Source organism: Chiloscyllium plagiosum, chromosome 5 (genome assembly GCF_004010195.1).
Source record: "Chiloscyllium plagiosum isolate BGI_BamShark_2017 chromosome 5, ASM401019v2, whole genome shotgun sequence".
Taxonomy (NCBI): Eukaryota; Metazoa; Chordata; class Chondrichthyes; order Orectolobiformes; family Hemiscylliidae; genus Chiloscyllium; species Chiloscyllium plagiosum.
The window spans coordinates 23074761-23091356 of record NC_057714.1 but is presented as its reverse complement, the minus strand read 5'-3'; the positions used below and the strand labels follow the sequence as shown (position 1 = coordinate 23091356).

At 40.3% G+C, this 16596-nt stretch overlaps 1 protein-coding gene and 1 long non-coding RNA gene across 5 annotated transcripts in view; one reads left to right on the top strand and one right to left on the bottom strand.

The window, feature by feature from the left end:
- Nucleotides 1–16596, bottom strand: part of cdk6 (cyclin-dependent kinase 6) — a 233619-nt gene that overhangs the window by 21948 nt on the left and 195075 nt on the right. For all 4 annotated transcript variants that reach the window (XM_043689700.1, XM_043689697.1, XM_043689701.1 and 1 more), the window contains one exon: nt 6826–6935. In XM_043689700.1, the coding sequence (XP_043545635.1) occupies nt 6826–6935 (110 nt within the window). The remainder of the gene's footprint in view (nt 1–6825; nt 6936–16596) is intronic.
- Nucleotides 1–16596, top strand: part of LOC122549750 — a 120871-nt gene that overhangs the window by 36499 nt on the left and 67776 nt on the right. The window lies entirely within an intron of this gene.

Genomic DNA, 16596 nt, shown 5'->3' with positions numbered 1-16596 from the left:
GGCCCGTCTGACAGAGATCCATCTGTATGGCAGGGCCTAGAGATACAGATGCAGCAGCCTCTGAGAATGACCCCAAGTTCACATGCAACATGAGGATGACCATCAAAAGCATCTCAGTCCAAGAGCCCCAGTTGTAAGCAGGCAACCTTTGCATTCTCTGAAGACTGCCTAGGAGTGGACAAGCACAGAGGCCACAGTGCCATACAAACTGCCAAATGGGTCAGTGGTGTGTTTTCATGCTGTCAAGGTTTATGGTTTTCTTTTCTTTGCATTGTACAAATAGCACTGGAAAAGGACCATGAGGTAATGAAGGAGATTATGCATATCTCCCTCACGAGGACAAAACCCTGGGCATACATGCATCCTTCATCCTCGGTGATAAGAACTTAAAGGCTCAGTGCATAACTTTGATAGATGTGTTCGCACTAAATTCTCAGATTGAATTCCTTGTCATGACCTTTCCTGACCCTAGGTTAGAGTCATAGCCATAGAGTCAAACAGCACCGAAATAGACTGTTTGGTCCAAACAGTCCATGCTGAACTTAATCCCAAACTAAACTATTCCACCTGCCTACTCCTGGCCTATATCCCTCCAAACTTTTCCTATTCATATACTTATCTAAGTTATATTTAAAATCAAAATGATCCCTGCTATGAAATGATATTCATGGCTTCCTGAACAATAGATGTTTTAGGGAGGTGGCAGCATTGGATATATTGCCTCTGCACTTATCTCTCCATGAGGCATCAAGAAAGAAGTTAGTATTTCTTCAAGAGATATCCCTTGACGATCATTCCACAGACATGGTGAGTTGAAATGAACTGCTGAGGCAGTCAGAAAGATGAAGAGTGTTGGCAGCTGTTCAGAGGACATACTTGCAAGAATCGCTTGTGGTTCTCGACTAGTTGAATGCTGATGGACTGAAAACCATTCTTACTGAGTAACCACAGAGGGCCATCTCTGGGCACCTTGATGTCAGTATAAGTACAATTGGTGATGTCCTGCAACAGGGTAAATCCAGCAGTGGCAGTGAACTCCACTTCCCTCTGTCCCTCGGGGACTGGGTCTATAATGAAATGAACGTGCTGTCTAGCTCTGGCAAAGACAGCATCAGCAACTTGCATGAAGTGCAGCTGTTGAGAGTTAACTGTTATGGTTAGAAAATTCAGAACTGTTCCTTGGAAGAAGCCAGAGCAAAGGGACTTCAGCCCATGTTGATTCTACAACTAGCAAGGCATGGCATGCAAAGGTCCAACATGTGAGACCTTTGTGTTAAGGGCACAGATGTTAGTCACTATCTACTTGGAAAATTACAGTCTTCTGTGACACTGGACTTGTAGGTTTGTCATCGGTGGTTGAGGCTTTTTTTGAGGCTTTGACCTTCTTTGCCTTCCTATCCTTGTCTTCTTTGTCCTGCTGCTTGGGTTTTTACCCCTCCTGCGGGGGTATCATCATTGGTGCTAAAATTGGACAGTCCTGCTCCCATTGCTAATTGCACCCCTAGCATGGTTGTCCCATTCTCTATGATCACATTGTTTCCCCAGATCCTTCCATCTCCGTGATTCCTGGAAGCTGATGATTCTCTGCACCGGTTGTATCCTTGCTGCGCCATCTGTGCAGCACAAGGGGCAGGTGTGTACCAAAGATGACGCCTCCCTTTGCACAATTAATCCTTGTATGGGATTCTCCACTCTATGTCCATCTGTCTTCAGGAGGTTAGCTCCAGACAATGCACGCTCAAGTAGCCTTGTGCAAACTTCAAGAGAATGTCTGCTAACATTTATAGTACACTGGCACTATCCCTGATGTCATTCTGTCCCATTCATTCATATTTATTGCGTTTATTTGGGTGTCACTACGCTTTTTACTGGAAGGGCATGAAAGTGCACAATCTTCTGCATGCACAATGAGACCCTTTTGGGAGTGTCAGGAGACACAATGAGATTTCAACAACCCCTTAACAAAGGCTTGCAACTCCTACAACTTACCCGATTCATACAGCAGGCAGAATTGCTGTCCCAGTCTCCCCTTGCTGAGAATGAACATTGCCAGTGTAACGATTAGCATTGCAAAACTAGCACACTGGCCAGGACCCCAGCCTTTGGATTTTTATGTCAAATTATAATTGGCACTTGCCATTTCTTTTAAAATGAAAACTCCAGTAACTTACTATTTAAAAGAAATTCTTGGAGAAAAATGCAAGAGTTAAGAGGTGCATGCTAAGGAATTGTTCTTGTGGCTTTATCAGGATGACTTCATGGTTCAGACAACAGAAGTACAGGCAAAGATAACATAAGGGAAAACCACAGAACTATAAATCATTCAAAATCTTAACATTCTAATATTAGAGTTTAACCACAGGTAACGAAGATAACGGTCTTAACTACCTTCTCTTCAGTAACACACAGCTGAGGAACCATCTCAGCCAAACGAATTATATCTATTACCACCTGGGGAAGCAGATGTGGAGAGAACTATTCCTGGTTTCTTGACTTTGAGAAGAGGGAGAGTAATACTGAAACATTATTGTAATGATTAAGCATTAAATTTCTGGATGGCACAGTGGCTAGCACTTCTGCCTCACAGCGCCAGGGACCTGGGCTCAATTCCAGTCCCGGGTGACTGTGTGTGGAGTTTACACATTCTCCCCATCTCTGTGTGGGTTTTCTCTATATAGTCTGGTTTCCTCCCACAGTCGATTGGCCATGCTAAATTGCTCATATTGTCCAGGGGTGTGCAGGTTAGGTGAATTAGCCATGGGAAATGCAGGGTTACAGGAATAGGGTGGGTCTGGGTGGATGTGATGGTTCAAATGGCCTGTTTCCACACTGTAGGGATTTTATGACTTCAAAATCAATTGCTTACTATGGTACTTAACTGTGTGAGAGCGCTAGAAGATTGAGAATAATTCAGGATCCTGGATGATTTAGTGATTATACCTAATTATTACTATGTTTCAGTATTATTCTCCCTCTTCTCAAAAACATGAAGTCCTCTGGGTAAGCCTAGAAATAGACAGCATCTTTAGCATTGCTTTTAGTAGTATTACCAATCCAGTTGCTGCTGAGGGAAAATAGTTATGTAGAGCAGAAATTGGATGTATTTCAGGATTATAATCGGACATGTAATACAACATCCAGTAATCATAAAAATGCGTACTACAAAAACTGGGAAACTATAAGTGCAGGATACAATTTAAATAAATGATGTTTAAAGTGTAGAATGACCAGTTGGCACTGAGTTGCAGGCAGAAGGTCATTGGTCCATCTTGTTGTCCAGTCCACAATATGTGGGCAGCACGGTGGCACGTGGTTAGCACAGCTGCCTCACAGCGCCGGAGACCGGGGTTCAATTCCCGCCTCAGGCAACTGACTGTGTGGAGTTTGCACGTTCTCCCCGTGTCTGCGTGGGTTTCCTCCGGGTGCTCCGGTTTCCTCCCACAGTCCAAAGGTGAATTGGCCATGCTAAATTGCCCGTAGTGTTAGGTAAGGGGAATATGTAGGGGTATGGGTGGGTTGCGCTTCGGCGGGTCGGTGTGGACTTGTTGGGCTGAAGGGCCTGTTTCCACACTGTAATGTAATGTAATGTAATCTAATCTAATCCCCTTGGTGCATTTCTAATAACACTGAATTTCACTTGTTGATTACACCCTAGCACTTTCTCAAACAATTTGATTTCTTATTTCACTATCCATGCTAGTAATCCAATCCAATTAACACTGTTAAGTAAGGTACCTTTGTACCTTGGGTCACAGCGATCCTCATTGAAAAGGAACTCTGGAAAACTATACAACCAAAAACCAATAATACCCTGGTTTACTGTTTGGCTCATAATGGTTAAACAATCAGACCGTTACTTCCAAAGAATTGTGTATTAGTATTACGTGTTGCTCTATTTGTAGCTTTGAATAAAGCTTACAATTCCAGGCTTGATGAAGAATTGTGTGCACAAGGGAAAGATGAAAGTCTGGAAAGCAGTGCACTTGAGTAGCATTAAGAAATAGTATTTTGGAAACTTTCATGTTAACCAGAGATGGAAAACAGGGAAATAACAGTAGCTCTGACAGTGTATTGTACTGTAGTAAGGCTATCAGTCTGGACTTTGTGCACAAGTCATTGGACCAGTGCAACTGATCAATTCTCCACACTTGTGTTTCTGCACTGTTGCCCTTCAAGTGTTCAACGATGTCTGTATTTAAATTGTTCATCTTGATGTTATCCAATGCTTAAAATACTTTATTCATTTCTCATTTTTAACAATACAAGGGGTAATTCCTTAAATCTAAATGGGGCAAATTTGGAATTTGCATGATAAGTGTTGACCAGATGACTGTGAATCAGCAACGCATATTACATCTCACCCATTTTTAATTTCCACTATAATGACTTACCCTCAATATATTTAAGGCTTAATCTGAATAGGTGAAGAAATGTCCAGCCTGGGGCACTCCCAGCTTAATTTGCTTGGGCAACTACAGCTGAAGAGTGAGAGATTGTGCTTACTTTGGAAATCTCTATAATTTCCAGCTGATATTTCTGATCATCAGCCTTCACGTTTTCTGTTTATGAGAAATGAATTCTGGTGTGGAGATGAAGGATAATCAGGTTTGCTCTCACAGGCTGAAAATTCCAGCACCAATACCTGCATGAGGTTGCATCAGTCAACGTGTCTCAGCAGTTTGGTTGCCACTATGAACGACATGTTTAATTCATCGCACATTCAAAATTCTGCAGCATTTAATTTGTAAATTATTTCAAGAACCTCAAAGTGCTGTATGCTTTTCAGTTTTAAACAAATGATTGTTCACATTCAAGTTGAAAAGCAAACATAGAAGTTTTCACCAAAGTTTTAGGAGCTCCCAGTGCTTTAGAATTATCATCCTCAACAGATGACAAAGATTCCAAGTTCTGCAAAAAAAATTCCTTCTTTCAGGTTTACTTCATGCAGATATGCATGACAATGCTTTACTGTATAACAGCTGATAACAATACATTTGATATGTTTCAGCAACTGGCCTGTGATAAAGAGCTGGGCAGTGTGTAGGTTGCTTCACAGTGTGTATGTGTGGCACAAAGTGAAGATATCCTCAAGAACTGCAGCAGGATTCTTAGAAAACTTAATGAAGTCACACACAGAAAGCTGATGATTAACCTTAAAGTTGGATAAGTTGGAAAAGAGATCGAACCAGAGATTCAGACCTGTCATTTTTGGGTGTATGGGGTAGGGTGATGAGTATGTTTCCTGTGGATGAATAATGAGGCTGAAGACTCCCCAGTGCAAAATTGAGCTGCTGCTGTGCACTCATGGCTATTTCTAAACACATCTGGGGACGGCATTGAGTAAATGATATTTTGTCCTTATCTACATTAGCAGACAGTGACGTACGGTCAGAAATGTTGTGCACTTTTCGTCTGCTGTATTGAGACTTTAGTTGACAGAGTGGGCACAGGCTCAACCAATTTCTAGGCCATTTTCTCTTTATTGCTATTACCTTCACCACTCCTAATGCAATTAATATGTTGGACAGAGGGAAACCAAACCATAGCATTAAAACTATTATTAGGTGTTAGGTAATTATTAGGTAACAATAATTATCAGGAACAAATCAGAAGTCTGTGTCAGAAAGCAAACCAAAAAGAATGCTTACATTCGCTAGCAAGTTAGGGATATAAGAGGAAGCCATTTTACCCCTCAAATATACTCAAGCATCCGAGTAGACCATAGTTGATCTATACCTCAATTCAATATCCTTTGATACCTTTATCCAAAAAAATTTAACCATGTCAATCTTGAAAGTGCTTTCGGACACAATAACCAGATCTTTTTTGGGAGTGAGTTCTAGATTTCCATTATCATTGTACACTAAAACTTTTTTGATGAATAAATCAGCTCGAACTCTACTGCTACACCTGCTTGTTCGTGAATCTTTCACTTAGCATAATGTTTCTCCAGATGTACTCAACCAAATCCTTTTAACATTTTAAGCACCTCAAACAGAACTCAAACTTGCATGCTCAGTTATTTGATATTATACACAGAATTGCACAAACCCTTAAATCAATGATATAGGTTCATCATTAATAACAAGGTTTGCTAGTATGAACAGAATTGGAAGCTCTTTCCAAATGAATTACTAGTTTCAGTAGAAATAGTGAAGAGAGCATGGCGGAATCTAAGTCCATCTGTTTTACTGAATTGGGACCATAGCAGAATTAAATCAAGATGGTTGACTTACAGTTCCATTCCTGTTTCACTGTTATTTCAGCACTGGCCTTCTATTAGTTGGCCCTAAATAACTGGGTCTCAGATTAATCCATGCAGATCAGTCTTAAGTTAAGAATATTGGACCCTGAAGTAGTTTTGAGGGCACACTGAGCAAACTGTGCTCAGTTTTCTCTGAGCAGGCTTTTCTATCTCCAATGTTAAGAGGATAATAATAGTCATACATGACAAATAGGAGTAAGTGTTTGCTTCTGAGCTTTACAAGAGTAGTGCAGACTGCAGCATCCTCAGCCTTCCCACCCTAGGACTATTCTCCAGCCAGATCGCCTGTTCCACAGTTCGGCCAGCCTCTGGGCCGCACAATCTAGCAGGAATCTAAAGTCAGTGGGATATGGCAGGACATCCATTCAGAGCACAGATCTGACAAGCAGCTTGTTCGTCAGACCCCATTGTCAAACAGAACTGACCCAGTAGCCACTTAGCTTAAAAAAAGTCCTAAAGTATTCACATAATACTATTATAGATAGAGCTTAGAGGAATACTTACCCCATCCTGATTTCCTTAAATAATTGTAATATACTTGCACCAATAAAGAGCTTTACCTTCGACGGAACATTTCTGCAAATATGCAGCCAACACTCCATAGGTCAACAGGTGTTGCATAACTAGACTGCAGCAGAACTTCTGGTGCCCGGTACCACAAAGTGACAACCTGCAAAGTAAAGATGTCTGATTTAGTCCTCATCGCATTTCAAATGGCACATATTAATCTGTAGTTTTTGTGACATGTACTGACAGAATAGCTTTATGTACAAAAAGTCAGCACTGCATGCCTTCTCTGACTATTTAAATGGCATATGGTAATAATGCAGTGACAAAAGTACGCTACAAATTTTTAAGAGAAGTACTTTCCACCCCTTCAATTCCCAAATAAGAATATCAGAGGGGTATGGTGGCTCTCTGGAATATATTCACTTGAAGAAAAATGTTTCTGTGTCACAAAGATTCCAGCCCTATTTATGTAACCATCTATTCAAGAGAGGACTTTTTAATGCTAGAATGGTCACAATAAACCGGACAGTTCCCTGAATCCACATTCAGGTTTATGTGACATTGTATTTAAGTACTCAATATTTCAAACTTGACATCCCATTGCTTCAAACCTTAGGATTCCCCACCTCGTACCTCAAATTAAACAACCATTTTTGTAGCTATTAATCCCTATAGCATGCCAAGATTTACAAAGTATGTTGTAACAAGCTGCCCTCTGTTGCCTTTCTTTTGTTGATGGTTGCTTTCAGAGAGTCAACGTGAGAGAACCTTATCTCAATGCAATACACAACAGAAAAAAAAGTGACGTAGAGGGGATGGATTATCTTTTTAAATTTCCTTTTGAGAAATTAAGGACTGAAAACAATTACTGCACACTTTCTGGAACACCCAACGTTGACTATGAATAAGTATAAGTAGTTCAAAAGATTGGCTAGATGCAGATGGCATATTCATGAACAACTCATTGAGTCAACATGGTATGCAATTGGATGAAAAAGAAATCAGGTAATTTTGGGGAAATTGAACCCCAGCAAAGAACACTGGTGCCATTAAGGTGAGAGACATTTTGGCAAAAGCCTCTAAAATAGAAGACGGGGATAAGGCAAGTGTTTTTCTTATCGTGGGAGGCTCATAGTCTAACCACTGTTTCCCATAACAGACCAAACTTATGAATGATGCTGAAGTTAATTAAATTCTGGACTCTTATTATAGCACGATTAAGAATGAAATTACACTGAGTTATATTCTGTCAAAGGTAATAGTTACTTAGTGATATTGGGGTAGTGTACTGACAAGGTAGAGACTTGATTAGCAGAAAAGATTTAAAAAAAGTAGAAATAAATGGAACTTCTTCCAAGTGGTTGCCAGTGCTTAGTGGGGCACAGGAGTCAGTGCTTCGACTTCAGCTACTCACAACACATGTTAACAGTTTGGATGAGGGAATTAATGTAACATCTCCATGTTTGCAGATGACAAAAAGCTGGGTAGGAGGGTGAGGTGGGAGGAGGATGCAGAGATGCTTCAGTCAGTTTTGGCCAAATTCAGTGAATGGGTAAATGCATAACCTCACATTTATCCACCTACTTCATCTGTTATCCACTTTGGTAGCAAAAACAGAAAGGCACGTTATTATCTGAATGGTGATAGATAGGAAAATGGGGAGGTTGAATGAGGTCTAGTTGTCCTTATACATTAGTCTGTGAAGGTAAGAATTCAAGTACCGCACATAATGAAGGCAGCAAAGGGTATGCTGGCCCTCATTATTAGACTATTTGAGTACAGGGCAGGGTTATCTTGCTGTAGTGATACAGAGTGTTTGTGAGACCACACTTGGAGTATTGTGTATAGTTGTGGTTTCCTGATCTGAGGAAAGATGTTCTGGCTATAGAAGTAATGCAACAAAGGTTTATCAGACTGTTTTCTGGGATGACAGGAATTTAGCAGAATGAGAAACCTATAAAATTCTCAAAGGACTAGACAAGGTAAATACAGGAGCCATGTTTCCAATGTCCAGGGAGTCTAGAAGCAGGGGTCACTGTCTAAGGGTATAGAGTCAGCCATTTAGGACTGAGATGAGGAGAAATTTATTCACCCAGAGGGTGGTGAGCCTGTGGAATTCTCTGACACACAGAGGAATCGAGAATAAAACGTTGTGTTTTCATGAAAGAATTAGATCTAGTTCTTAAGGCTAAAGGGACCAAATGGTATAAGGAGAAAGCAGAAACAAGGTACTGAGTTGGATGTTAGATTTGAATGGCAGAGCAGGCTCGAAAGGCTGAATGGCTTACACTTGCTTGCAGTTTCTGTGAAACTGTTGCAGATTACAGTTGGTTCTGATATAACAACAGTTCCGTTCTTGTGCGATCTTGTGTTATAAGAAAATTGTGCAATAACTGCATCATTTAAACCAATGGGACTAGAATCGTGTTATAGCCAATACAGGTAAGGAAAGTTCACATTCTACAAATAGCAGTCTAAATTCTTCAAATGCGTTAAAGCCATTTTGAGTTGAAGAAACATGCATTATAGCAGAACCAACTGTCCATTCTTGAGTTTAAAAAAAATCTCACCATTGTGAATGTAGAGAATACAAATAAATCTTTTTGTAGGAAGCCTACAGAACAATAATATCCAGGTCAGACTTTTGGCTATAGTAAATAAACTGTTATTGAGGAGGCCTGTAATGGGGCCACATCCATGTAAATGGAAGAAAGAGAAAGGAAAACTTGTATTAGGAAACTAAGGCAGCAGAGGAAGTTCACTGGATTTCAGTGAGGTCGACAGTAGCCATGTTCAGAGTCTCAGAGACAGAAATTTAGACATTACCATTGCCACAGTAGCCATTACCTATCTAAATTGCCCTATTTCCATTCAAAGTGTTATACCTGTTATTTTATGAAAAACATGAAACAGATGTTACCAAACAAAATCAAGAGTTGCACTCCGTTAAAAACAGGTAAAACAATAAATGGGAGGTGAGAGTACTATAGCTGAGAATATAAATTCAACAACTCACAGTAGAAAGGAAAGTCAGAGATTCAGAATTCGTTCTCATCACTGAGACAGCTCCACCAGTATCTGCTCTAGAAGGAGAGTACAAGAAATTCCTAAGTCACATTCCCCTCTGCACAAACTGACTTGTTGTTCCAATAACAGTATTATAGAGTTATTGAGTCAAACAGCATGGAAACAGCCCTTCAGCCCAACTTGTCCATGCTGACCAGGTTTCCTAAACTGAACTAGTCCCAGTTGCCTGCGTTTGGCCCATATCCCCCTTAACCTTTCCTGTCCATGAACCTGTTCAAGTGTATTTTAAACGTCGTAATTGTACCCGCCTCCACCACTTCCTCTATTCCACCACTTGTCAAATTAGTGATAGGGTAGAATATGTTCTTTTGTTTGCCTATTGGTCATAGACTCCTGATAGGAAAGAATTAGTGTATGAAACTTCATTAAAATCATACAGGCATGCCCACATCAAAGTTGCAGTAAAAAGTTATTTTTGCATTCTATTAGAGACAGGGATATTGAAGAATGAGTGAAAACCCGTGAAGTGTGTTTTGATGAGAAATTATCTCCCAAAAATTCCTTTAATTCCATGGTTAACATACAGACCAATGTGAATGAGTACCTGTTGATTTCTATGAAGTGGAATGGCTATGAACCCATAGCCAACTCCACAAATGCTAAAATAAATTAGGTTTTGATAAGTTAGTTCACAATTCGTAAGTTGTCAGAGGTGTTGCCAGACAATGGTCTGTAGCTTATGTCAGAATTGCTTGAAATATTTTGGAGTAACAATTAAATCAAACACACTTCTGCACCACTACATCACCCAACATTGAATAGTGATACTTGAACAAGTGCACAGGTTATGAAATGATCTTCGAGATGACACTGTGTGTGTGTGTGTGTGTGTGTGTGTTTGAGCAGAAGTATATTATATATATTTTGTGTTCGTGGATATGTGCATGGATGTAGTGTGTATCTTTGTGTGTGGATGTATTTGTGTGCTGTTTGCATTCATGTGGATGCATGTCATGTGTGGATACATGATGTGTGCACATCTGAATGTACATGTGGCAATGCGTTTGTGTGCATGTTTCTGCATCATGCGAGTGCATGCACATGGTCTGTGCACGTCATGCATGGTGCATGTGTGCTACATGTGTGGATGACTTCATATGTATATGCATATACATGCGCACAATGTGTTTGTGTGTTGTGAGAAAGAATAGGGTGATTATATGAGAGCGCACAGATGTCTGGTGTCACTGACTGGCCACCATTTATTGCCTGACCCTAGTTGCCCCTCAGAAGGTGGTGGCGAGCTGCCTTCTTGAACTGTCCACCTGCTGCAGGTTGACCCTCAATGCTCTTTGGGTCAAAATCCAGAATTCCCTCCCTATGACAATGAAGGAACAATGAGATATTTCCAAGTCTGGATGGCGAGAGGCTGGAGGGGAACTTGTAGATGGTGGCGTTCCCATGTGTCAGCTACCCTTGTCCTTCTTGATAGGAGTGGTTGGGGTTTGGAAGATGCTGTCTGAGGGTCTTTGGTGAATTCCTGCAGTGCATCTTGTAGATAGTACATACTGCTGCTACTGAACATTGGTGGTGGAGGAAGTGGATGTTTGTTCATGTGGTGCCAATCAAGCGAGCCGCTTTATCCTGGATAATGTCAAGCTTCTTGAGTGTTGTTGGAGCGGCGTCCATTCAGGCAAGTGGGACTTGTCTCTTGTAGATCATGACAGGATTTGGGGTGAGGGGAGTTTCTTGCCACAGTATTAGATTAGATTAGATTACTTACAGTGTGGAAACAGGCCCTTCGGCCCAACAAGTCCACACCGACTTGCCGAAGCGCAACCCACCCAGACCCATTTCCCTACATTTAGTCCTTCCCTTAACACTACGGGCAATTTAGCATGGCCACTTCATCTAGCTTGCACATTTTTTGGATTTTAGGAGGAAACCAGAGCACCCGGAGGAAACCCACGCAGACACGGGGAGAATGTGCAAACTCCACTCAGAGAGTCGCCTGAGGCAGGAATTGAACCCAGGTCTCTGGCGCTGAGGCAGTAGTGCTAGCCACTGTGCCACCGTGCCGCCCACTAATCTCTAGCCTCTGACCTACTCTTGTAGCCACTACGTTTATGTGGTGAGTTGAGTTGAGTTTCTGGTCAGTGATAACTCCCATGATGTTGATAGTGGGGGATTCAGTGATGGTAACACCATTGAATGTCAAGTGGTTAGATTGTGTCTTATTGGAGATTGTCATAGACTGGCATTTGTCTGGTGCGAATGTTATTTGTCACTTGTCAACACAAGCCTGATATTGTCCAGATAATGTTGCATTTGAACATGAACTGCTTCCATATCTGAAGAGCCGTAAATGGTGCTAAACAGTGTGCAGTTAGCGAACATCCCCATTTCTGACCTTACGATGGAGGGAAGGTACTTGGTGAAGCAGCTGAAGATGGTTGGGCCTGGGACACTATCCTGAGGAACTCCTGCAGAGATGTCCTGGAGCTGAGATGAGTGACCTCCAACAACCACAACCATCTTCCTATGTACAAGGTATGACTCTAACCAGTGGAGCATTTGCCCCAATACCCATTGATTCCAGTTCGCCGGGGTTCTTTGATGCAGTTAAGTGCAGCCTTGATGTCAAGTGCTGTCACTCTCACTTCACCTCTGGAATTCAGCTCTTTTGTCCACATTTGAACCAAGGCTGTAATGAGGTCAGGAGCTAAGTGGCATCAGTGAGCAGGGTATTGCTGAGTAGGTGCTGCTTGATAACTCTGTAGATGACACTTTGAATCATGCTACTAATGACCAAGAGTTGACTGATGGGTGAGTGTCTGTGAGAGAAAGAGTGAGGTGTGATTTGTATGTGTGGATAATATGAGTGACAGTGTGTATATGTGTGTGTGAGAGAGAGAGGGAGAGGGGGAGGTCATGTAATTTCTCAGAATGAGGTTGATGGTTGCTTATAGTGACAGCCTGCACGTAAAGTCTTTTACCATGCGTGGACGCAGCTATTAGAGTGTTCAGGATGACCAGGAGTTGGTTCCATTTTATTGCCATAACTATTTGGAGGAATTTATATATTGGCAGCAGTACAACACACTTTTCATGACTATCAAGTTTTGAAGTGGAACTGTTGATCTAGAAGTAGAAATGTTAACACTTTGCAACAAAATCTCCTTGCAAAAGTATTTGCTTGTGTAACTTGTTTCTTTTCGACACAAGCTAAACAATTTTCTGTTCTCTTCAGGAGTAATACCAGAGTCTAACTGATTAGGTGTGAAGCCTGTTACTCTATTTAACCATTAACTGAGAACAAGCCTTAGTTTGCTTAGGATTGATGTCAGTAGCAAAGTTGGGAACAGTAAGGCTTAGGGAAAATTATTACTGATACAGCAGGGATGAAACTCATAAGTTCAGTACTGGTCAGAAGGCCATGATGGGAAAAAAAACACCAATAAAGATTTTTTTTTCTTTCATGAAATGTGAGCATCACTGGAAAGGCCAGCATTTGTCGCCTGTTCCTAACTGCCTTAGAGCTGAGTAGCTTGCTAAGGAATTTCAGAGGGAGTAAAGAATCAGCTACAGTGTTGTGCGTTTTGAGTTACATGTGGGTCAGACCAATAAGGTTGGCAATTTCCTTGTATGATTGGAGTGGTTTTACAGAGATCAGGATTCACAAATCTAGTGAATACTGGAGCTAGACTTGATTGGCATGAGCTAGATCATTTGATTGAAAGAGGAAATCAGATAAAAGAAGCGTATGATAAATTTCTTAGAAACCAACCACCTTATAGTTTAAAGTGAAAGCCAGAAAGAAAGCGAAAATAACAAAGATACTGAAAGTTTTCAGGTATCACAATGCAAATTGAGTTAGGGTCGATTCATGTCTCAGTCCCAAACATCGAATGGAATAGGTAGTCAAAGTAAAAATGTCGAAACAAAATAATGGAAGTGAAAGATATCCAGACAAATAAAAAAGGTGGGTTATTTGATGGGGAGTAGCAAGAAAGAGAAAATCATTGTTCTTTATTTATCAAATTATATATTTTTTTACCATGGTCTAGTTTTAAAGGAAACCTTTTATGATAAGTGTTATTGTAAATATCAGTCATGTGGGTTTTGATTGCGATTTCACTAACAATAAGAAACCAAACAAATATTGTTATTATTTTAGTTATATTGCATTCTGAGAAATTATATTTTAAATGTAGAAATAATTATTTTTTGAGTGCCAGAGGAGTGTAATATATTTTAAGAGCTGCCCGCTCTGTTGGGGAGGTGTAATTAATTCAACTTAGCTGTTTGCAGTGAGTGCAGATGATGAAAGTCTTTGCTCAGTTTAGTTGTTGACAAAAAAGACACATTTATTTCTTTGCCTAATTTTCAATAGAGTGTTCCAAAATAAATGTTTTTAAGAGCTATCATTTAGGTGCTGACAGCAGGTTACATTCTTCTGTACTCACGCTTAGCTAAAGCTACTTGAAAAGACAAAGAGTTAATGTAACAGCAGTGACGTGACTAGTTTTAGAGTGTTACCTAAAACGTCTGATTGTGGGCATCTTTCTCATTTCATGGAAATGCTTTCAAGCATTAACCACATAAACCAAAATAACCCTAGCTTCCTCATTTGAGAGTTTCCTCTTCATTTCTGGTTATCCAGGATGAGGCAAGTTTTTTTTCCACATTCTTTTATACTTTTGTTTTGCTTCACTACTTATTTTTGAATAAGAACTCAGCAAGACGACAGACTAGAAACAAACAAAAGTGATTCATGTAATACATGAAACCAACAAATTTAAAATTGTATCAGCAGTATTTCTTTGATTAGTGGGTATTATTATGATGCTGGACGAGACAGTCAAATTTGTTACAATGTGGTTAGAACCATTTGACATTTTCTGCGAAGTAGATAAAATGGGAGATTTTGAGACTTAGTAAGAGAATAAAGACCCAAGGTTCCATTGATTTGACGAAACAGCAATAAACTTGGCTTTTCCACTTTAGAATAGTTACACAATCTACCACATATAACTTATTTCTGATATCCATACTTTTTTTCATAGTCATACAGCACGGAAGCAGACATTTTGGTCCAATAGTCCATACTGAACATAATTCCAAACTAAACTAGTCCCACCTGCCTGCTCCTGGCCCATTTCCCTCCAAACTTTTCCTAGTCATATACTTATCTAAGTGTCTTTTAAATGTTGTAACTGTGCCCATGTCCACCACTTCCTCAGGAAGTTCATTCCACATGAGAACCACTTTCTGTGTACAAAAGAAAATTTGCCCTCCATGTCTCTATTAAATCTTGCCTCACTTACTATTGTCATGAACTCACATTTTGCTAAGACTGCTACAGCACCTCCTCTCTTTCTTTCTGCATAGTCCTCCTATTTGCCAAATATTAATTTTGATCATTCTGTAGCCATACCTCTGTAATGGCAAACAAATCATACCCATTTCACTCAATTTGTGTATCCAGATTATCAACCATTCTGCAAAAGATGTGAACTCAGGCTGAATGCCTTGAATTCTATTTTTAAAATATTATTTCCAATTTTGATACTATTTCACGCTCAATGGTGATTGCTCTGCCTTCTATTTTTGCCATCTACTCTTCAACTTCCTTTTCTTAGTTCCTGTTTCCTGGAATCTATGCTCCTTCTCACTTTCCCATTTCCCTGCCAATCTAGTTTAACTCCTTCACAACAGTACTAGTGCAGTCTCCCTGATAGGATGTTAATCCTGGTCCTGCTCATACCCATTGTTTTGAGGTCCCTTCTACCCCAGAAGTGCCTCAGAGATCTGATGCCTTTCCTCCTACACACGTTCTCTAGTCATATGTTCAATCACGTAATTCTCCGATTACTAAGCTCATTACCTCACAATTGGAAGTAATCCTGAGGTTACCATTTTAAACATCTTTCTTGACAACCTCCTTTCGTGTTTTCTTAAATATGCAGGGCTTAATTCCCATGCTTACCTAGGTAATTGGTATAAACATGGACAACAACCTCAGTGTTCTAAACCTAAATAAAAGAAACTACACACGTATGATATGTCTGCCATACATTGGTAAAATCATTAAAAGGTATGATTTGGAGATTCTGGAGATTTGCAGTGCTCCGAAGGCTAGTGCTTCCAAATAAACCTGTTGGATTATAACCTGGTGTTGTGATTTTTAACATTAAAAGGCATGATAGTGGCTATGTAATGGTTAATATTAAAGGAATTGGAGAAAGGCCAATTTTGACAGTATTAGGCAAGAACTTTCGAAAGCTGATTGGAGGCAGATGTTCGCAGCTAAAGGAACGGCTGGAAAATGGGAAGCCTTCAAAAGTGAGAACGAGAATCCAGAGAAAGTATATTCCTGTCAGGATGAAAGGGAAGGCTGGTAGGTATAGGGAATGCTGGATGACTAAAGAAATTGAGGGTTTGGTTAAGAAAAAGAAGGAAGCATATGTCAGGTATAGACAGGATAGATCGTGTGAATCCTTAGAAGAGCATAAAGGAAGTAGGAGTATACTTAAGAGGGAAATCAGGAGGGCAAAACAGGAACATGAGGTAGCTTTGGCAAATAGAATTAAGTAGAATCCAAAGGGTTTTTACAAATACATTAAGGACAAAAGGGTAACTAGGGAGAGAACAGGGGCCCTCAAAGATCAGCAAGGCAGCCTTTGTGTGGAGCCACAGAAAATGGGAGAGATACTAAATGAATATTTTGCATCAGTATTTACTGTGGAAAAGGATATGGAAGATATAGACTGTAGGGAAATAGATGGTGACAT